The following is a 23118-nucleotide window of genomic DNA, read 5'->3' as shown; positions in this document are numbered from 1 at the left end:
CTCATAGATCCCCTGCTGGTTAGCAGCCTTCCAGAATCTCCGCTGACGTTCAGCCTCCCAGAATCTCCGCTGACGTGCAGCCTCCCAGAATCTCCGCTGACGTGCAGCCTCCCAGAATCTCCGCTGACGTGCAGCCTCCCAGAATCTCCGCTGACGTGCAGCCTCCCAGAATCTCCGCTGACGTGCAGCCTCCCAGAATCTCCGCTGACGTGCAGCCTTCTAGAACCTCCGCTGACGTGCAGCCTTCTAGAACCTCCGCTGACGTGCAGCCGCCCAGAACCGCCGCTGACGTGCAGTCGTCCAGAGTCTACGTCGTCGACAGACCTCCCAGAGTCTACGTCGTCGACAGACCTCCCAGAGTCTACGTCGTCGACAGACCTCCCAGAGTCTACGTCGTCGACAGACCTCCCAGAGTCTACGTCGTCGACAGCTCTCCCAGAGTCTACGTCTACGGGCAAGCCAGAGGCCTTGCCGGTCTCCGGCGCCCCAGAGACTGCCCCTGAGACTTTGCCGGTCTCCGGCGTCCCAGAGACCTCCCCAGTGACTGCCCCTGAGACTTTGCCGGTCCCCGGCACCCCTGTGACCTTCCCTGAGACCGCCCTTGAGACCACCCCTAGGACTTTGCCTTCGTTCTGCCCCCCTGAGACTTTGCCCGTGGTGGTCAGGCCCACTCCTGCCGCTCGTGTCCTGTCGGCGGTCAGACCCACTCCTGCCCCTCGTGTCCTGTCGGCGGTCAGGCCCACTCCTGTCCCTCGTGCCCTGTCGGCGGTCAGGCCCACTCCTGTCCCTCGTGCCCTGTCGGCGGTCAGGCCCACTCCTGCCCCTCGTGCCCTGTTGGCACCCCAGTCAACCTCTGCCCCGGTTGCCTGGCCGCCAGACTCCAGTCCAGCTGACCCGCCGCCAGACTCCAGTCCAGCTGACCCGCCGCCTGACTCCGGCCCAGCTGCCCCTTCACCTGCGCAGCCTCCCAAGGGGCTCCGCCTCGGCCGACCTGCAAGGCCCCCGGAGGGGCGCTGCCCTCGACGTCCTGCCTGGCTGCCTGAGTGCCCTCGACGTCCAGTACGGCCACCTGAAAGATTCTGCCTTCGTCGCCGGTGGCCAGAAGGTTTCTGCCTCCGCCGCAGGCCGCCAGAGGGATTCTGCCTTCGTCGCCGGTGGCCAGAGGGATTCTGCCTTCGTCGCAGGCCGCCTGAAGGTTTCTGCCTTCGTTGCGGCTCTCAGTTCCCTGTTGCCGTGGTCTCTCTGTCCCCGGTTGCCGAGGCCTCTCTGTCCCTGGTTGCCGAGGCCTTCCTGTTCCCTGTCCTGGGGCCTCTTCTGTTCCCTGTCCTGGGGCCTCTTCTGTTCCCTGTCCCGAGTGGCCTCTTCTGTTCCCTGTCCCGAGTGGCCCCTTCTGTTCCCTGTCCCGAGTGGCCTCTCCATTCCCTAGCCCCGCTGGACTGGTTTGCTGACCTGTTTGGCCCTCCTCCGGTCCCCCTCCGCCCTCCCTGGGTTGTCTTTTTGTTCTGTTTTTTGGGACATCTGGGATCTGTCCCGGGGGGGGGGGGGGTACTGTCAGGGTTTTGTTATTTTGTGGTGTCTTATTTTTGTAGTCGGTTTCTGTTCTGTATTTTGCTTGTTTCCTGTTTTACTTTGATAACCTGTTCTCTGTCTTGTCTTGTCTTGTTTTACTATCTGTTTTCCCGCTCTTGTGATTACCTGATGTTTTCCACCTGTTTCCCAGCCCTTGTGTCACCTGCCTCTTGTTTCCTCGTTACCCTGTGTATTTAGTCTTTGTCTTCCCCTTGTCATTTGTCGGATCATTGTTTGATGTTGCGTGTTTTGTGTCTGGTTTTGTTTCTGTCAGCACGTCATAGCCTGTTCAGTTTTATCTGCCTGCTCCATTTTTGGACCGCCTTTGGTTTGTTCTGCTTTTTGTGTTTAATAAATCCTCGTGCTCATTACTCCTCGCCTGCTCTCTGCATTTGGGTCCACCAGTCTCTCTCTGCACGTGACACATGGTGTATGTGCTAAAGGCATTGGGTCATTACTGAGTCATTAGACAGGCTCTGCCCACGTGCGCTTTGTGCTACAGTCTAGGCACAACATAATTAGTTATTCATGTTCAACATTCTTTATAAACAAATGCAGACTTTTCAAAGAGAAGGTATGTTTTTTCACCACAAAACTTGACAATAATTTCTGCCAAGTGAGGTGCCATCAACTCTCATGACTACATAAATCCCAACCTAATTAAAGCACAAATGTGACACTGTGAAAAAAAAAAAAAGCTTGCAGGATTGTGTCCCACCAATGTTTGTTCTATGGTTTGAATTGAGCTGCTGCCTTCAGTCTCGATTATACTCTCAAACAGAGGATGCATAGTAGTTTTGTTTATCCTATCTGCTTAAGGACGCGTTGCACACATGCGCAGTAGATCGCTACGCTACCACTTGTAGCACCATGGACAGCTCCTTTAGCACCATGGGCTCGAAAAATACTGAATCAAAGGAACACACCGTTAGAATGCATTCACACTAGATCAGGCACTTGGTAGTGGCTGCCTCCACAAGAAAGTTTAAAAAACTATTAGGGTAAAAAAAAAGGAAGCACAAGCACTTCAGCTCGGTTGCCCACGAGTTCACAGCTGACTGTTTCCTGCAACAAGCACATTCCCTCCGTCTTTTCTTTCTCTGTCTCTCTATCTGCTATGAATTAAAGCTGCCTTCAGGTGCGGTAGGAAATGTCATATAAACAATCTGACCGAGAAACAATATTTGTAAAATATAAAGTCTACTTGTGCTACATACATACACAACAGGACGTCACACAAATGGCGCACTACCCACATTCAAATGACTGGCAGGACTAGTGCCTTCGCCAAGATTTGGTGAGAATGCAGCCTTAAAGGTGCCCTGCCACACAAAACCGTTTGTACTTGTATTTTTTTAAATATGTTAGGTCCATATGTGTTTGTGTTATGTCGTGAATGTGAAAATGAACTGCTACCTCCTCTGTCAGCTCTAGCCACTGAAAAGAAATAAGCGGAGAAATCAGGCCAATTACAAAAGCTGGTCAGTCTGACGTGGTGTTGCCTGAGCTTATTACTATTCATGAGCTCACCCAGTTGCGCTGGGTAAATGATGCTGATAGCCAGGCTCTCATTGGCTAGCTGTTAGCCAATCAGAGTCAAGGAGCTTAGCTTGTTGAATATTAATGAGAACTGGCACAAATTGAGCTGAGTCTTCCTGCAGGCTTTCTATACCACGCTAGAATGGCTTGAAACAAGGTAACCAAGCATTTTTTTTCCATAAAAAATGTTACAGAGTCCATGGTAGACCTTTAGACATTACCACAAAGTAACGAAATACGCGTGGCAGGGCACCTTTAAAAATGTTGCAGAAATTCAGCTTTTGTTACGATTACATTACTTATGATCAAACACTAGCGACTAGTGGACAACTTTACTAACACAGCCAACTATCAAGCATGTGCAACAACACAAGACATAGCAAGCCAGCTAATATTACTTACTAGTCCAACAGCAAGATGGCCAGCTCGTCGTCTGTCTTGCAGCCTTTTATTTCGCGAAGCTCATGCCAACAACTAAAGTACGGTGGCCGACAGGGGCAAACGCCCTGCAACTTAAGAAAACACACGCAAATAGACAAAACACAAGCAAATTAAGAAAACAACTTCATTAATTTGACAACACATGTGCAGCATTCAGCAAACGCACTCCAAATACCATAACACAACCAAATACATAAACGCACTGCAAATACCAAACGATGCAAAAAGAAAAGCACGCAAACTCAGAAAACAAACGCAACAAAAAAAGCTGCATCCAGATTACACAACGGAAGTTCTCCAGGCCTCTAGAGGGAGCAGCTAGTGGAACAGCTTGATTTTCGACCGTTATTAACCGATATTAAATTCATATTATTATTATTATTATTATTATTAATAACATAATATATTATTAATATACAGTCTATGCTCCTGTCTCATGCCCTCCCGGCTGGTGCCTTCCCAGAGCTGGCTTTTCAAAATAAAAGCTTGCATCTGGTCCTATGTGTTTGTACTTTGGTGTGTTGGATGTTTGTGAACTAAACAGAACGGCAATCATGCTGATGAATACAATAACTTTTTCAGCAGATGTCTTACTTTCAACACGATGGAGTTAGCAAAGCAGTTTTGTGTTTATATGTGTGAGCAGGATTTATTCAGTTTGATAAATCCCACGGTAAATTGGCTGGTTTACTAACAGGGAGGGACTGTAAATCCTGGCTGTTTTTTGTATTTCAAGAGCGAATTGCTCCACAATATGAATACAGATTGATCACTTATTTTGTTGGTAACCGTTGTTGTATAATCACAATATTACACTTGAGGAGGCCTACACTTCAGTAATTTCCGACCTCGAAATTAAACCCTCTCATGTGGCTTAAACAAACGTCAACGTTAAACGCTGATGCAGTTTTAAATGTTTTATCACCACGAGTTTACAGACGTCTCTGCTGATTGAGTATCAGCTGTGACCTGAGCCGAGACACACCCACCAAACGAGAGAAAACATATCTCAAACATAGATTTAATATTTACAGTCTATGCAGTTTCTCTCTCTCTCTCTCTCTCTCTCTCTCTCTCTCTCTCTCTCTCTCTCTCTCTCTCTCTCTCTCTCTCTCTCTCTCTCGTGTTTTGTCTATTTGCGTGTGTTTTCTTAAGTTGCAGGGCGTCTGCCCCTGTCGGCCACCGTACTAAAGGCTCTTACTAAAATAGCGAGTTGAACAGCGAATGTGATTTTTATGTGAATGTGAATTTCTATTTAATTTAGCGCATTCATTTAGAACGGTAAGGCCGTTTTACAGGAACTTCTTATATGGTGTACTATATCACTTTTTAATGGACACCCTGCCACCAATCAGAATCGAGTATTCACCCAGGCCATGGTATAAAAGGTCAGAATGTTGTGTTTTCAATGCTTCAAATTGGCCAAGAAAATTGATATTGCTATTGATATTTACGCTGTAAAACATGCAAGCTGGTGTCTGTAACTTTATAAGATAACAAGTGAGGGGGAGCAAATGCATGCTGGGTAGTTTTAATCGTTAACATTAGTCTTATGCCATGTTATTGTCACAATGTATGCCCCCCAAGTCAATATGACGAGTTAAATGTATAAACAGCAACAGGTGAGCAGCTTTAGCTGAACTTGGTGGTTTTACAGTGTACCTAGACAGTTGCTCAGTTGATTAAAAAGGAAAGATATGAATATAATAATAATAATAAAAAAAATTTCAATTTACTTTATATCTCAGAAAACATGTCTGTGCGTCAAAAACACTGCTGACAAAGTGACGCATCATTGGTGGTTGTCCCCTTCACCAGCGCATGCCATGAATTAATGCGGGGAAAAGGTGAAATGATAGCTTAATCTCATCGTTGGCCGCTAGGACAAGGTAGAGGCAGTATTTACGCACCGTCCAACTGTGTGGTGGAGAGTGCGCACAGGCTGAGAGGATGTATAACAGAGGAGGGTTTTCATCATGGACGTGAGGCACACTTTTCCTTCCCTCTCGCCACATCCCAGACCTGATATCTTCAGTGCCAGCGTGCGTCCAGGACTCTTCCTCTGCAGGGGCAGCGATGCCACGGTACTCATTTCTGAGAGCCTTTCTGGGTGTACAAGAGGAGGACATTAATGGGAAAACCAAGTGGAATTTGTGAACTGTTAAGTCGTCTGCCGCATCCTTCTCATTGCGCTGGGAAGCTCAATTTTGGACCACTGCCTGCGATGAAACTTTCTATCAAGCTAATTGGAAACTCTCACTCTACTCAGTATGCGCCGGCAACAAAAGGGGATGTTTATCTCAAGCATAAGGTTGCTTGAATTCGAATGAACGTATAGTTCATATATTTTTACACTGCTGGAGATGAAGACAGATCGACGAACTATGAAGTTCTTCCTGTGGATATTAGCCTTCAACTTTTTCTTGTGCTTGACTTCAGTTGACGCACAGGTAAGGACACCTCCGCTTGCTTTTTACTACACTGACGCTACCCATGTTACATGCTCTACAGCATTAGACGATAGATGGATATGTTTCTCATTAAATAAATAAGAGAGATCTGGTGTCAACCCCTAAAAATAGTTCAACCTAACAGCTCCTCTAAATGACCAAAGTACTTCATTCTTACAGTCGCTGTTTCTTGCTACTGAAGTCATTTTTCTTTGCCTTATAACAGTCCCCTCTTAGCCAGTTAGAAAGGCTTAATAAAATCATATTAGCCTACAGCCACAGCCAGCAAGCTATACAAACCACTGATACATCTGTATTGAGTCACAGTGTTGCTGAGGTATTTGTCCTTTAGATACAAAAAGGTAGAGAGAAGTAGTCATCACCCAGGAACATAACAGTATGAGTCATATATATTTTGTGCATTAGTATATTCTGGCTGCCTTACAGTTTGCCTCCGGCTCTGGAACAGTCTGACCTGTTAATATCTGGCTAACATTTGTCTCTTTTGTCATCGCTGACCTTTTTATAGTGTCACAAAATCGGTGCAACAAACTCCATAAAGTCTGTTTGCGTTTCTAATGGGCTTGACTTCTCAGGAGTGATTTGCTCCTTATTTGAGGAGTTGTATCAATAATCATCATCTGACAATTTGTCTCACACTCTTGAGTCTTCCCATGTTACATGCTCTACAGCATTTGATGATAGACAGATATGTTTCTCATTAAATAAATAAGAGAGATCTGGTGCCAAGTTCAACCTAACAGCTCCTCTAAATGATCAAAGTACTTCATTCTTACAGAATTAGTTTGGAAATGCTTTGTCTTGAAGGCATTACTGAGCTGCGACAAAAAAAATGTACCTGAAATAGTGCACCATGAGCCTTGGCTGAGTAAAATTCTGGCAAATGAATGACCAGACTTGCAGGGTTATTTGTCACTGATCTGTGATTGATCCTGTTGAATTGAGGGCAGGACTGTGTTCCTGCATTATCAGCACCATGGAGCACCCTCAGCACCCTCAGCACCAGGGCCACCATAGATACTAAATGAAAGGGAAACAGTGTCAAAGAAAGAAACCCAGGACTAACAATATTGTGCTGCCATAAAATTGCAAATACTAGAATTATGACTAGTTTGGCGGATGATGATGTGGTACATTTAAATACTGTTTTTTCTAGGTTTTTGGAAAAACCAAACTCTGGCCGGGCCAATCACATTGTGTATAGAGTCGGTGGGCGGGCTTATGGCTGCTGCTGCTGGCGAACATCGGTCTTTCGAATCGGCTTTGGCCGTGACTCTGGAAGACTTGGAGTTAAGCTTTTCTTTGAGAAAAGAACAAAGAACGACACTGAAATCATTATTAAAAAAGGAATATGTGTTCGGAGTTTTGCCGACCGGATAGGGCAAAAGTTTAATCTATCAACTAGCTCCCGCTACCTTCTTTGTTGCTCTGCTTGGTTGTAGCGCTATCCTAGACAACTGTTTATCCCGCCCCTCGGATTGAGCTCCGTCAACGGTGAGTTCCCAGACCCAACATCTTGATGTGGGGCTGGCTTGTCAGGCTAGCTTTTTTCTACACATTACCAAGGAATTTTGTGCTGAAATGTCAAGTTTTAGAGGATTTGTTAGACTGATTCTGAAGCTTCTGAACTGTGACAACAACTGTATATTTGAACAGCAACATCTGCTGTGTGCAAGTCTTTTTTCATGCAACTAAGGTGCTACCATTGACAATCATTGCTAATTGTAGCTGCCTGCTGTTAGCTGGCTAGTAGTCTATATCCACGACGTTCCACTTCCGGAAATTCCGCCGGATGTCCATCCGTTACCTTCTGCTTTCTTTGTGTTGGCATTTTAAACTCCGGTGGATTTCTGAGGACTATATGGTTAACTGCTCCTCAGATCTCTGCAGGGTAAATCCAGACAGCTAGCTACACTATCTGTCAAATCTGAGTTTTCTGTTACACGACTAAAAGAACCTTTGAACGTACACATGTTCCCCCAAAACTAGTTTCTTCCTGAGGCTATTATGCAGCAGCACAGGAGCTCCGTCTGGCGCTTAGCGCCGCCTAAGACGATTATGATTGGCTTCAAGAAATGCCAATAAACCAGAGCACATTTTTCTCCCATTCCTGAATGCTGTGTGGACTAGCCAGACCCTCCTCCGCACCGCTGTGGAGGAAGGCCTGGCAATGCAAGACTAGCTGGCTAGTAAAATAGAATGGCCTTTGTATTTACATAGCTTTTTGAAATAATGATCTACATGTTTGCCTCATCCGATTTAGACAGGAATCATTTTCTAATTTTGATTTTCTAATGTTATTCCTTTTCGTGCAGACACCACACGTGCATGTTTTATTTAGTTTTTCTGATGATATGATGAAAAAAAGTATACAACTAGACACACCATCGGCTCATATCTGAATTTACGGACAAAACATGCACCTTGACTATTTCGATGATTTGCCTGCAGGCATCTAAATATTTGCATATCAATAGATCCTAAGAAACATTTCTTGAGGAGTAAAAAGCCCATGCACAATATTTTTATGCACAGCATTTTCAAATGTTTTGAAATGTGCCTAGAGGGAGTCTTTATTATTGATAGAGGTCAATATGTGTTACCTGGAAAGCCCACAATTTGGAGCTTTTGGGTTTATTGCAAAATACGTGATGACTTCATTGTTGGCTAACGCACCTGTGCATAGGGGACACTACGGCGAGCATAAACCTGGCTTAGTAAAGAGGAGCAAGATGTCTGCAGCTGTGGATGGATGTGATGGAACTTTCTGTAAAGTACTATTTTAAAATTCTGATGGCAAACACAGTAACACTCGTTTACAGACATATTGATGCTACACCATCACAGCTCATCTCTGCACGCTGTATTCTGTTTACATTTGTCGGTCGCTCAGCACTGCGTCACGTTTTCTTCTATCTATCCAATTGCTTCCAGAGGCATTTTTGTCTACAGCCGTTAATGCCCCTTGCAATTAAAAAAATGAACTGAGAGGTTCCAGACTAACTTGCTTTTGCTATTTGGTCTAGCAATGTCAGGCTACAACATGCATGTAGTAAAAAAAATACAGTTCAAACCTTAACTTACTGTCCATAAATCATACTTTTTCCTGGTTTTGACATATGCGCTTCCAAAAGATTCTTCCTAAAGGTTAGTAAATCGTAGGAAAACATTTCCCAGAATGTGGCGTCACTTCAAACATTACCTGAAATATGGAGTTTACTCAATACACACATACTTATTGTGCACCACCTCTTTCTATATAATATTAGTATCTGAATAAGTTAAGTGGCCCCTTCATCATCTTTGATAAACTGAGACAGCTTTCCAACATCAACACTGACTTGTAGGGTAATTTAGACCGCAAGATCAACAAATGTATGTCCATGCTGGCTGGGAAGACTAAATTAAATTGCTGCTGAAAAAAGACATGCACCATTGTTTGTGACTACACACCATAGATTACTGTAAAGAAACTATAGCTTGCCTTTCATCTCTGTAATTACAACTTCATTACATACCCCACATCCTCTCCCCCTATGTCATTATGCAGCCCTGTCTCCTTAAAATGACTGAATTTTTATGTTTTGGAGGAAATGTTGCCTGGATTATGTTCACCATGTTTTCTTCGATTAAGTGATGCATTCTGGTGCTGCACAGGAGCCACAGGGAGATGGTTGATGCGGATGGTGGGCGTATAAAGCACACTTGATTCCAGAGACTGGGATATGCATGTGTCTCATTGGGGTTAGGTTACAGTAGGTTTAGGCTACAAAAATGGTAAGGAAAATATGGTGGTTAGTTGAAGATTGTAGCTTTGGTTCTAAATATTAAAAAAAGTAAACACGTCCTGTCTCATTGACCTTTTCAGTATTATAGAGTGGCCATTTAAGCATCAGTGACCTTCTTTAATATCTTCCAAGCTTTCCTGCCACAACGGTTTCAGTTTTCATGAAACTGGGAGAAATTATTGACATCATTTATTATAATAAACAGTCCAGGGAAATGGCAGACATTTCAGAAAACATCCTCCTCCACTGTGTCTAATGCACCCTCCAGTTTTAAGCATGCACATCTTGTAAAAGACATTCAGTATGCATAATTGGTCTGCTTAACGGTCTATCAGAAATCTTATTTTGACATGGTTCAGTAAACTTGACTTAGTACTTAAAACAAATGTCATTCTCCTCGACAAGCTGGTCGACAGGTTATTAGACAGCATGAATCCATAATGATGTCTATATTTAAAATATTCAGTCCGTGTATGGAATTAAAATGTCTGGAAACGTACCATCTCTACAGACATGTAGGTATGGTAAAGACTTTGAGGCAATGCCTACAAGACTAATTCAAAGTCTGAATATGGTGCTCGATACAAAAATATCCCGTTTGTTAATACTTCTACATCTGTTAATTACCATGACAGGGTAGTTCATGTCTCTTCTCACATGTGGTAATAGGGAGACTCATGAGATTGGTATTACAGTTTGAACTGACTTCAACCATGTCCTGGATTTCAGCCATAAGTAGCTCCCACCTCAAAATAGGTCTGAATAAAATAAATAAATAACTTGCAGATCTTGACAAGACAAATCATTTTTTGGTCTTCTGCTATACTGCCTCTAGCAATAAAACTAAATGGGTACAACAAATGAGTATGAAAGAGTGATTAAAAAAACAGAGGATAAAACAGGAAATACATGGACATATTGTACCATTACGCCACATAAAAGTCTTACGGGTATAATTGCTTCTTTAGATAATAAGAAAACGTTCCATTCTAACAATCTAGTCTCAGGGTATTCCACAGTTTAAGGGCTTAAAAAACAGCTTTCACCAAATACCCTATGTGAAAAAAATGTGAATCAAAGGAGATAAAGGCAGACGTGGATCTTAAGTTGGTTTCACACCACGGCTCCTGCCAGAGCGTTTCACTAAAAAGCAAAAGCGTTTTGGCAGCGTGTTCAGCACGGCAGCAGAGTAGAATCTGTGCGCATTCACGTGGGCGGCAACTGCCGTCATAATAATAACCGCGGAGCCCCTTTACTGTTGCTGGGACTTAAAATGAAAGATAATTATTGATATAAGGAGGTTATTTTATGACTTTAAAACCAATTCCTAAAGATGCATGCAGTGCAGTGAGACAATGTACTGTAACAAACTCGGAAAGAAAACAATTCCTAAACATACATACAGAGGAGTATGGGCACATTACCGTTTACTTTGTGGGGTTTTACGCAACATTTTGTTAATGATGCGTCATGTTTCAGATGTCCATCCTTTCCGTCCTCAGAATCAACAGCTGCCAGTACTTTCTCTGCACAGAGCGTTTGTTTGTATCTCTTTACCTCCAACATGTCGATGGTTACTTGTTGCTCTGTCGGCACAAAGGGACTATATTTTCGTAAACACAACGGCCTGGCCAGCTCACAATCAAGTTAATGCAAAGAGGAAATCATTTTTGATTCAGTTCACCTAGGAGATCACTCTTCACTACTAGACCATGAAGCGTGTAACACTTAGCTTCAACCTTACAAATACTTATGTACATAAAATATAAAATACTACATATTGACTCTAATCTGCCCTGGGATGTCCATGTGAATTCTGTGTGCAATACAGTGAGTTTATTTTCTAGGAAGATTCAAGGTGTTTGGGGTTGAACAGATAAGATAGTGTTAGTATTTTATTATGCAAAGAGCATACCGAGATATGGAATCTCAACTTGGTTTGGCAAATAACGGTGAAACTGAAATCAGAGCAGATTAGTCCGTACAGCACTGAAAGTGATAGGGGTGAGAGAGCATCCAATCCTCAGCTCCAACAGCTCTGTGAGGAAAATGACTGCTGACCCCTCACGTCCTGCTCCCATCAGGTCGACGTTAAAGGGTCCCAATTAAACAAAAAAAGATACCTCAACAAGTATTAAAACTCAATGTTTTTGTGTTATTATATTTGCATTCACTTTAAAGTTTGCACTTCTGTTCAGTGGTGGAATGTTACTTAGTACATTTACTCAAGAACTGTTCTTAAGTACAAATTTGAGGTACTTTACTTGAGTCTTACTTAGTCTTTACTTTTCTTTTCATGTCACTTTCTACTTTACTACATTTCACTACAGAGAAATATTGTACTTTTTACTCCACTACATTAATCTGAAAGCTTTAGTTACTATTTACTCTATAAATTAAGATTTTTGCACACAAAACACATGTAGTTTGTAAAATACAATGTTGTATTATAAATTAAACTACCCAACAATATACAGGCTACCAGTCCAGCTGAAATGATTAGCTGATTAAACACTTAGTTGATTGACAGAACAGTTTTGATAGTTTCCAGTTTCTAAAATGTGAGGATTTTTCTGCAATGAGTACTTTTACTTTTAATACTTTAATTACATTTTCCTGATGATACATACTTTTACTTAAGTAACATTTTCAATGCAGGACTTTTACTTGTAACAGATTATTTTTACAGTGTGGTATAAGTACAGTGTTAGTACTTTAACTTAAGTAAAGGATCTGAATACTTCTTTCACCACTGCTTGTTTTGCACACTCTATTGTATGTATTTATATCTTGTGAATTTTTACGTGGCAGCCTATTGTCCAAGACAAATCTCTCTCTTTCTCTTTCTGCCATTGTTTTAGTTAGTCACACCTTTTCTCCACTTGGTAGCCACAAATGTTGGCCTGGCCCACACCAGCTAGAATATGGCAAGATGGCCACAAATGGTAGCCTTTTGAAAAGCCAAAGGATCATTTACACACACACATATGGCTACAGGGTGACCGATCTGATTATGTTTGTTGTGCTCCACAGATGGGGTTTGATGGTCCTCTCTCTGCACAGGAGCAGATGTACATCCTTTATGAAATCAAACTGCAGTGCTACCAGAACCTCTCCAACATTGACCCAGGGTCCACAGGTACAAAACTTGCACAGAAAGTTACATTTTCATAATATGCTACACAATTCTGCACATTTGGGGTAATCTGAGTCTTCATATTCATGTGGAAGAAATGCTATTTCCCCCCCCCCCATGTTTTATTTTATTAGTTTAAATGTAGAACAGTCCAGAATAACAACCTACAACAGGTACATTTTCCCCCTGTAAACCCAACCCCAGGCATCAAGCTGAGAGGCATCACGTACAGGCATTCCACTTAACACACAGACATATATTTACCCGCGATTGACATTGACCAAAGGTTGAGAGTGGAAGCTACAGACAAAAAAATAAATTGAATAATACAAAATAATAAAATAAAAAAAAAATAGAAAAAAGTACACAAATAAATAAATACTTAAAGCTATAGTGCGTAGTTTCTGTCTCCCCCATGAGGAATTCTAAGTATGACAACAAAACTGTCGGTGCATCAACATGATACTAAGCCTTCCGTGACCGCGCACCACCCCAACCCCACCCCTCCTCCATGCAGTTGCTTGTAGCCAAGAGGGACACAGAGGATTAAAAAAACATGATAGACTCTTCAGAAGAGGTAATTATCTTCACTCAATTTTTGCGCGGGAAAGTCGCCAGACGCCACAATCTTCTGAACATAGCCATACTGAGAAATACAGAGAGAGTTGTGTGGAGCTGATAGGCTTAAATATCTTTGTAGCAACTCATTTGGCAATGGCTTGAATGTAACGGACTTTTATTAATATCAAAAAGTTACGCACTAAAGCTTTCAATGAGATAAGCAACTAAAAATAAAGTATCAGTAGAATGAGAAAGGTTAGGAACAATTACTCAGATATGGCGGTCTCAGGTTTCTCAAAAAAGGACAGGAAATGGCCCCATACTCTACAAACTTATTGACTGACTTTCGAGTGGAGTAATTGACTTATTCAAGTTTTAGACAAAGCATAATGTCCCTAACCCAGTGGGAGTGGGAGGGAGAATCAGTATCTTTCCATGTAGAGTTAATAGTACAACTCATCAGGCCAGTAAAGAGGAGAAGGCTAGCACACCCTGTTTAGTTTTAGGCAGACTCATATCGAGTGGAGGAATGCTGAAGATAGCCGTCAGTGGGTTATGCTCAATGGGACACTGTAGAATTTCAGAGATTGTTTGAAAGACTGAAGTCCAAAAGCTAGCAAGGAAAGGGCATGTCCAGAACATATGAAAAAGGCAGGGGCACATTTATATTTATCACAGGTAGGATCCACCTCAGGGTACATTCTAGCTAGTTTTGTTTTGGAAATAGGAGCATGGTGCAGTACTTTAAAATGGATAAGTGCATGGCGTGCACAAATAGAAGAGGAGTGTATCAAGTCCCAAATGTCATCAGAAATCCTAGGTCCTGTTCCTTCTCATTTCTATGGGTTGACTGTAGATTTGCTGGCTGAAACGACAACTGTCACTGGAAGATTTCATTAGCCCTAGCTCGCTAATTAAGCTAAGCTATGAGCTGATTGAAAACCCTTAACGGCTTAGTTAACATACTTGTTCATATTCTCGAACAGTATGTTTTCACTTTTAATATAACAAGAGAAAAGGCTCTTAGGGTGAGGACAAACCGATGTGTTTGGCAAATGAAACGCTTATCCAAAACCAGTAACAAGACAGAGCTGCAATTAGCCTAAACGCTGATAGCATCCAGGGTTCGGCTTCCACACACTGGGAAAATACTACACAGTGCATTTTAATGTACACACTTAGTGTTTAGCTGCTCCTATTTAATTATTTTTCTGTTTTCAGACAACCTAAGTTGTGATTTGATTGTGGCTCATAAGTGATGCAGGCAAACCATAACTCTGCTGAGCTAACACACTGGTCAAATGATGCTTTTTGTCTGTACACTCATTTAAAAATATATACGTTTTATCAGTTTTATCAGTTGGGTTGGTTTTTGTTGGATGTTTTGCAATTCCACATTTCTTTGCGTTTTTAATAACAGATAAAACTGACCCAATTTGTGATGAAAGCAGTGGCAAAACCAATGTTAAATCTAGCATTTCCACAGACTGTGGCCAGCTTTTGAGCAACAGAACTACCATTTTGGCCCTGCTGTGAGATGTTTGCACACTTAAATCCTTATCCAAAAGCTTAACAGGCCTTCCCTGCCTTGTTAAGAGCCAAGCGCGCTAAGCTATCATTGGACAGCCACTGTTAGGGAGAGGTAACCTGACGCGCACAATGGTTTGTTACAGAGAACCATCTGAAAAGCTGTCATTGGAAACTATCTGTAAAATGGCAGGCACTTTAAAAAAAACCTGGCAGGTGATTGGATGAACCATCTGTCTTTCACGTCTGTTGTTTTGAACGAACAGTTGCAGCCATCACACACACCTATACAACACCTGGAGCTGCTAGTAGCTCCTCACTGGACACTGATTGGTTGGGTAAGCTGGTAGTTCAGACACAAACGCATTACTTGAAGCCTGACAAGATGGATTTTCATGTGATACAGTATGTGATCCTGCAATTCTTGCCTGATCTCGTGATATCCTGCAAATCTAGCTGCCAAGCAAGGTAAAGAGAGAGAGGTTCAGGAGATGGTCAACTAAAGAAGTGTGATATGGCCTCATGTACAATTTATATTGGGGAACTTTTGACATCAAAGCTTTTTAACTTAACTGTTTTAATTAGAATTTTAAACCTTTACGCCAGCTGACCAATTTCAAAGAGAGCATTGCTTTTGAACGTTTGACTTTGCAATGTTTGTATAAGTACTGCAGTCATTGTGTGGTTAGAGCAGGGAGGAGATGAGTCAGCAGAGGTGCACATTTATTTTGGGGGCGTCCATTTCAATGTCCATAAGTGGCTCTCACATTTTTTTGATTTTGTAAACATCCTGCATAATAAAATCACTGACATCTATTGGTTTCTGTTAATAGGTTTTGTTGGCAAAAGGCAAAGTTGTTCTAGGGAAATCACTGTAGAGCCAATATTTAGCACATTGTAAGCTGTTTTTTGTCTAGTTAAGACTATTATAATATTCCTAGGCATGATTTAGTGATTGTGAACTATGAAAAGCCTTCTTTTAAGCTTTCAGACCCTGTGGTTTAAAAATCTGAAATCATGTAAAATCAACGGTGAATTTAACAGAGTAACAAAAGTATGAAATGAATAAGAAAGAATGAAAGAACAACAGCATAACAAGAACATTGCTAAATCTTCTCTTGACAAACAAAATTGTGCATTATAGTCTTGATCCCATGTGGACAGGACAGACCAGATTCCAGATGACAGTATGTGTATGTTGACTGTCTCTTACTTCTACTCTTCTCGCTGTAGATGAGGTGTGCCCTCCAGACTGGGACGGTCTTATTTGTTGGCCCCATGGCTCCCCTGGGCTGCTTACCAAGGTTCCCTGCCCATCTTACATCTATGACTTCAATCACAAAGGTTAACGTTTTTTTTTGTTTTTGTTTGTGCAGATGTACTGTACTGTACCATCACCAACACTGAGAACTAGAAGAGTACAAGTAACTTTAAATATAGAGATACATCAGGCTGTTTATTCTGTTGATATATTGTAATATAAGTATTTTTCAGAATGCCTACTTTAAATTGAACTATCTGTAATATTCAAAATCAACATTGCATTCCTACCGTATATTTTTAAACATTTATCTTTTGTCAAGGTCTTACACTCTCACAGGTGTTTTCAATCATTCTGGCTAACGAGAGATGTGCTTATGGTGCGTTCATGCCACCCGGGAATATCAGGGACCGCCCCCGTGATTACATTGTTTTTCCGACTGCAAGCGTTCACATGGTCGGGATGCGTGTTCTTCTTCTTCTGTTACATTGGCGTTTGGCTTAACAACTTGTTGCATGACTGCCACCAACTGTTGGGCGTAGCCTAGAGCATCAGGTGTGTGAAAACATGGAGGCCACAATAACAAAAGATTTGCTGCTGTTTTCTTATGCGAGCATACAAACAGCACATGGACAGGTGTTTGTTTGTGTTATCTGCAGGACAACGAACGGGAAAGGACACGGATAAGGTGTAGTTTTTTTATACATGGGCCTATTTATGAATAATTTGAAACATGTTATGTCTGTGTATGTTTCTTGGCAGCGGCGTTGGTCCACAATAAACAGTTTATTGTCATTGAAATATGTTCAGTGAACCAAAGTCGCCTACATCAAACGTCAGTTGTCAACAACGCGTCACCAACTGGGAAACTCTGTTAGAAAAATCTAGCCCCAGTTTCCCACCTCTGATTCCTACATGAAGTGACGTGAATGATGACGTTTTCACTGGGAAAAATGTTTTTCCAATGCCCATGAACACACGGTTAGGGTGAAGATGGGTGGAGCAATGATGGGTATTATGTGAGCTCACTGGACTTTGTGCACTGCTGAGGATTCTTTTAACAACAGACGTTTTGACTCGATGGCTCCATTCTAATCAAGTGTCCCAGTAAGCCATGACCATGAGCCAGCATGCACTAATTCATCATTTATTTGACTATGTTTCCTACTCTGAAATGTCAAATGTCGTCTGTGAAAAAGGCCAATAAGGTTGATAAAGGTGTAGTTTGCCCCGCCCTAATAGGTTCAACAAAGCTATTATGGGAGTCAGGGAAAAATCAATCAAGCACTGTCTGTACATGCCCACACAGTACTGAAAAGATGTCTAATCAGCCAAAAATAATCAAAATAATCAAAATAACCATGGGAGTGAAGGTCCTTACATATAATAAGGCTGGTAGAAATGTCACTTTAACAGACTGGTGGGCAAGTGACCAAAATAGATCCACCTGCATAAAATGCCTTAATCATGACCAAACCTTTTTGTTTTTTTTTGTGTCGTAAATGTCCAAAATCATGTAAAAGTATGTGTTTACAGGACATGCTTACAGGAAGTGTGATGTCAACGGTTCCTGGGTGTTTGTGGACCGCTGGAACAAAACATGGACCAACTACACAGAGTGTCTGCGCTTCCTTCAGCCCACTAATGAGGAAGGGAGAGTAAGTATGACTGTAAAATGTTTAAGCAAGCGCTGATTCGGTTAGCTAGCTACATGGACATGTAAACACACAGATTGTTAGCATATGTAGCAGTCAAAGCTGTAAATCTCACAGGATCCTCGGGCAAGCTCATGTGGAGGCTGTGAACAATCTAAAAGAACAAATGTTCTTTGATAACTGAAATCAGATGTGAGGCAACTGTGTGTGCTTCATCTCATGTAGGGGGTCACATTGTGCAAAATAGCTCTTTTTGGAAATAATAAATAATTCTCGACTACTGGGGTGATTTTGTAGGGAAGTGCATCTACATAGAAAATAAAAATGAAAAAGGACATTTTCTAATGTGAACCATTCTTTGTTGAACTTTAATGCTTTACAAAAACCAAAGCAAGTAAGCTGTGACTACTCTTCTGAAATGATTTTGGAGAGGGAAATTAGGTAGTTAAATACACTGATTGACTGCCATGACACCATTGTATTGATAAAATACTATCAATCCAGGCTAAAGTGAATGATATTAAGAATGCATGCATGTTGCTTTCTTTAAATTTCAGGTTGTGGTCGACTAGCAGGGTCTGCTTTGGTTGTTTGATAAATTGATCGACATTGATTGTGATTGGTGGGTTGCTGTGCATGCAGAGCCTGCATGTCACGCACTAGCAACAAACTGTGTATCCAAGAACACTTAAATCAGTGTAAATTACCTTATATCAGACACAGACTGTAGACAGCTTCGCGGCTCCAAACCGTAACGTTAGTTGGGACAGATGCCTAGTTTCTTTAGGCTATATTAGCTTTAGCGTGGCTGGTAGCAGCTTTCTGCGGTGAAAAATAGCCGGGAGATGTCGTGATAACGTTGCATTTATCAGGTGATTTAGTTCGTCTTTGCACTGAACATAAAACACTGACTACTGTAGCTTCACTATCCATGGAAAAGCATGTGCATCACTGTGTGAGCGGCAGCTGCTGCTTACGGTACTTTTCTACACACGGGAGAGCCTCACTTCCCATAACTAACCCTGTCGGACTAACGTTATGTCACATACACATGTTGCCCACATGACCACCTGTCTTAAAGGGGAAGGGTCGGCCGGTAACAATCATGTAAAAGGAGAACGGTGAAAGTTAACTTTTTTATCAAGCAGCAAAAAAGTTTTAGTGTCAACATCGCAATGTCCTGCGATGTGACTATCGCGCATGGCGATGTAGACGATGAAACAAAATATCGTGGACACATTAACCTCTGGCTCCTCATCACAGGCTGCATGTCCATGACTTGTTAGCAGTTCATTTGAATAGTGGCCGTCCTTTTTGAGGCAGTTTTATTTCTTCTTTTCTAAAATATTTTTTAAGGCCAGATGAGTTCAGACTTAGATTATTAAATAGGAAGTAAACACTACCGCTACTCCCAGGAAATGTGAATTTTATCCTCTAATCTAATACTTAGCAGGCAGTTGAAAAGAAACGAACAACATAAGTTACTGAAGGACACTAATCTCATTCTGTAGCAGTGTTTGACAGTCATTCTTTTCCAAGAAACCGACTAAGTGAAAGCTCTGCTCTAACCAACAAGCTGAAGAGTGGAAGGAAAATAAGTGTTCACATAGAGAGTCTGCTTGTCAATAAGAGTGAACACTCACCAAAGCTAGGCCACGGAGCTATGATTATCTGCATACTATTGAGACTTTTTGAAACTAACTTTCAGCTGAAGACAGCTGCCTGTGATAGTCTAATTTGATCTGTTTATCAGAACTAGACTTTAGCCTTGGACACGAGTCACGTCTGTACTTGACTTATTTGGGACTTGACCGCCTGAGGACTCAACTTCACTTGAGACCTCAAAGACTGTAGAGGAGCGGCTGAAGTGGACACCTATCCTCATGCTGATTTGCAATCTTTTAATTTTGATCTGAGAGGAGACACATGTATAAAATGACACATAACAAGCCTCAATCATGTAACTGAAAAAGTAGGCTCTCTGCAGAAAACCCCCTTTTTTAATGAAAACTCAGGAGCAGTGATTTCTAGAAAGACTACAATGTTCAAAATATAATGTTCTGTATACTGTTTGCATATATATATACTTGGAAAATGTACATCTCAGATTTGACTTAGACTTTAAAAATAACATAATATAATAATAATAACTAACTTTGCCTATAAGCTGGCTGTACTTTGCTCACAAAATACCAATCTTGTATAAGTGTTCACTCCCTTTTGACATTCAACCCATTCATCTAAGCAACCGTATTGCCTTTGCCTATCTGTCATCTGCTTTGTGGAAATCACAAGGGATGGAGCTATAGCCATGTTTTGTTCATGGTATCCACCAAATCTTCAGGCTCGTAAGTCTGACCAGTGTTGAAAAGATGAGGTTATGTTAGAATTTAGACAAAAAGCTGCTATTTTTAAATTCCTAATGTCTCCAGTTTGTAAGCATTCAGATATTAAGGGTTTAAGATTGCCACACACATCCTAAGACTTTATAAAGCTACCTTTTTCTGTTTTAATTGACTTCAGACTGACATAAAGCTCTGGGAACGAGCTACTGATCCATTCTATAATATGCCAGATGTACAAGCTTCGGTTTCATCTTTAATATTCATTGAACCAGTTATTCCTTCATCCTTTCCTGTCAGAAGGCAAATAATTAGACCCCTGGCTTTCATATTCTCATTGCAGCATCCTGTTTATCCCAGCATCTATGAGTCATGTATGCATTTCTTCTGTGAATCTGTTTCACCTTAAATATTTCTCTCTATGTTCACAGCAAGATTTCTTTGAGCGGCTGTATATCATGTATACCATTGGCTATGCTGTGTCCTTCAGCTCTCTGCTGGTAGCCATCTTCATCATTGGATACTTCAGGTAAGAGAGGATTTCCTAATGTTCAAATGATGTGCTGTCTTTGAAACACACACACACACACACATCAGTGGAGTAACTGCAGGAGGTGGTCCTCTACTTTGTCTGCCTCTTCACATTTTAACTTGTATCTACGAAGGTTTCAGTTGCAGGAACTTCAAAACAGCAGCAATACAGGGGCTCTCTGGATGTTTACATTTAGCCAGAAACAAGACAAGAATAATAACTCTATTCCACCCCCATATGGTACCCCCAGTTCACAATGCCATGCCAAATAAATAGCTAGAGGACACTATTGTCTCACACTGCTGAATGCATAGTTTTTCTGTCTCTCTTTCTTTTGTGAAATAATGCAGAAATTGTAGCAAAAAGCACAATTGTGCAACAATTATTTAGCCCAATATCCCAGGGAATCACATCCACATTCCAACTTTCAGTGCCAATGCAGAAAATTAAAAAGTAACTGTATGGAGTTTGTAATCTATCACAGACTTTCAATTAACATTCACTTTCACTTCAGTTTTGCGAATAGTATATTGACATTCTTGGCTGGTTATAGGGTTTCAATTATGCTAAATGAATCTTTTGTGTGTATCTATACAAGATGTAAAATATGTATAAAAATATTGATTAAATATTCAACTGATTGAGAACATGTAGTGAAGTAAATGAACCTAACAATGTAATTAAATCAGCATTTTCAAAACAGGTGATACTCAGTTTGTCAAATGTCAGAGTAATTAGATGTCTGTTTGAGATATAATAGAAACAAATTACTATTTTTTTTACATTCACACGATTAATCCAACACCACAATAATTAATGAATGGTAAATCAATGAAACCACATCCTGCACTACAATGACCTTTTTCCCCAATACTTGAAACTTGTTTAGTAACTAATTCTTGTTGCTTCTGCTGAATGTGCATCTGGCATCAAGTGGAGCAAAAGCTCTCTCTAATTTCATGCTTAATACTACATGGCATGTCGCCTTTCTGTCAAGTCTAACCAGTTAATAATGTACTTGTGGTTCACAAGACACAGCAAAGGCAACTTGCAGGGAGGAGCAGTGTTTATCTGCGACTGTTTACAACTGTCCATAATAGGGATCAGGAAAGCAACAAGAGAACACTGTTTTTATTTCCAGAGTTGTGGGTAGAAACTGGAGTCTCTTCTGTAAAGGATTTTACCGGAAATCGCCTGTATTGTGAACGATTTGAGCTTTATCATAAATATTTTATGTAACTTTTTGAGCACCACTTTTAAAATTTGCGGTGAGGCTGTGTACAGTTTCTCCGTAAATCCTGTGGCTTAACCACTTTTTATGTACATAACTGGATTAAAAAGTAATACTGGTAGATCAAATTTACATCCATTATGTGAAAGAAGCATAAATATGATGTACATTTTCAATGTAAAATACGTTAGAGATTATGAACATAAAAAAATTGATGTAAAGCAAAGCATTACCTCCCTCCACCTGCAACTAAAAGAGAAGACAATTTCTCTTCATGCACCACAAACAGCCTTATTCTTCCAGCGGTCCAAAGCTCCTATGCTAACACTCCCAGTCCTGGCAACACGGCTAACTGAGCTAACTATGGTGCGTTCCCGTTGTAATTGGAAGTCGGATTTTCCGAAGTCAAAGTCAGGTAACACGCCCCCTGACCTCGGAACTCAGACATCCTCCGAGTACCCCAAGTTCAAAATCCAACATGGCTGCCCAGTGCATCATCAGATGTGAAAGCTGTAGTAACATACAGTTTATCAGCACTTCTGTCTTATTTGTGTCTCGCTAAATCAGTCGTAAACACAGTCCTGTCCAACTTCTATCTGTGGACATGTTGTTACGCTGTTTATATGCACAAAAAACAGCGTAATGCGTTGTTATCAACTGGTATTGCTAACAATAGCTAACCTGTCTAGAGCGAACCCCACGATGAAAAATCAGACTTGTAAATGGAACGCATTCAACTCGGGTGTGAGGTCATTCCCAGCTCCGGCTTCCGAGTTCGGAGTTAAATGGAATGCACTATAGCTGACGGCAGCTATGCAGTTAGCAGCAGTTAGCGTTTAGCATTACTTTAGCAACAAGAAAAGCCTTCTGTCCATCAGGAAACTCCGTTAATCACTGATAGTCGAGGCAGAGCAGCTGGAGGACATCAAAGGGAAAACCATCATCTCCATAAAATATGATCCAGTTTCACCAAAATCAGAGGTTGTGCTGTAAAGCGTTACGCGCATCTCTCGGGGGATTGAACCCGCTCACCAAAGTTACAAAGTGCGAGAACAGGCTATCGTG

At 41.5% G+C, this 23118-nt stretch overlaps 1 protein-coding gene and 1 long non-coding RNA gene across 2 annotated transcripts in view; one reads left to right on the top strand and one right to left on the bottom strand.

Moving 5' to 3' along the window:
• On the bottom strand, positions 1-22985 carry LOC116037767. The gene is made up of 4 exons (XR_004101945.2): positions 22860-22985; positions 12272-12286; positions 6467-6469; positions 1-12 (listed from the first exon to the last, which is right to left on the bottom strand). It is a non-coding gene; the product is annotated as an uncharacterized LOC116037767 (long non-coding RNA).
• pth2ra (parathyroid hormone 2 receptor a) overlaps positions 5366-23118 on the top strand; it is an 87546-nt gene continuing 69793 nt past the window's right edge. Inside the window, exons 1-5 of the mRNA XM_036004496.1 lie at positions 5366-5999; positions 12842-12947; positions 16266-16376; positions 17830-17951; positions 20722-20819. Of these exons, the coding sequence (XP_035860389.1) occupies positions 5913-5999; positions 12842-12947; positions 16266-16376; positions 17830-17951; positions 20722-20819 (524 nt within the window). The 5' untranslated portion in view covers positions 5366-5912. The remainder of the gene's footprint in view (positions 6000-12841; positions 12948-16265; positions 16377-17829; positions 17952-20721; positions 20820-23118) is intronic.

Source organism: Sander lucioperca, chromosome 8 (assembly GCF_008315115.2).
Source record: "Sander lucioperca isolate FBNREF2018 chromosome 8, SLUC_FBN_1.2, whole genome shotgun sequence".
NCBI classification, from domain to species: domain Eukaryota; kingdom Metazoa; phylum Chordata; class Actinopteri; order Perciformes; family Percidae; genus Sander; species Sander lucioperca.
The sequence above is the reverse complement of the archived record's forward strand: the minus strand, read 5'-3'. Positions and strand labels throughout refer to the sequence as shown.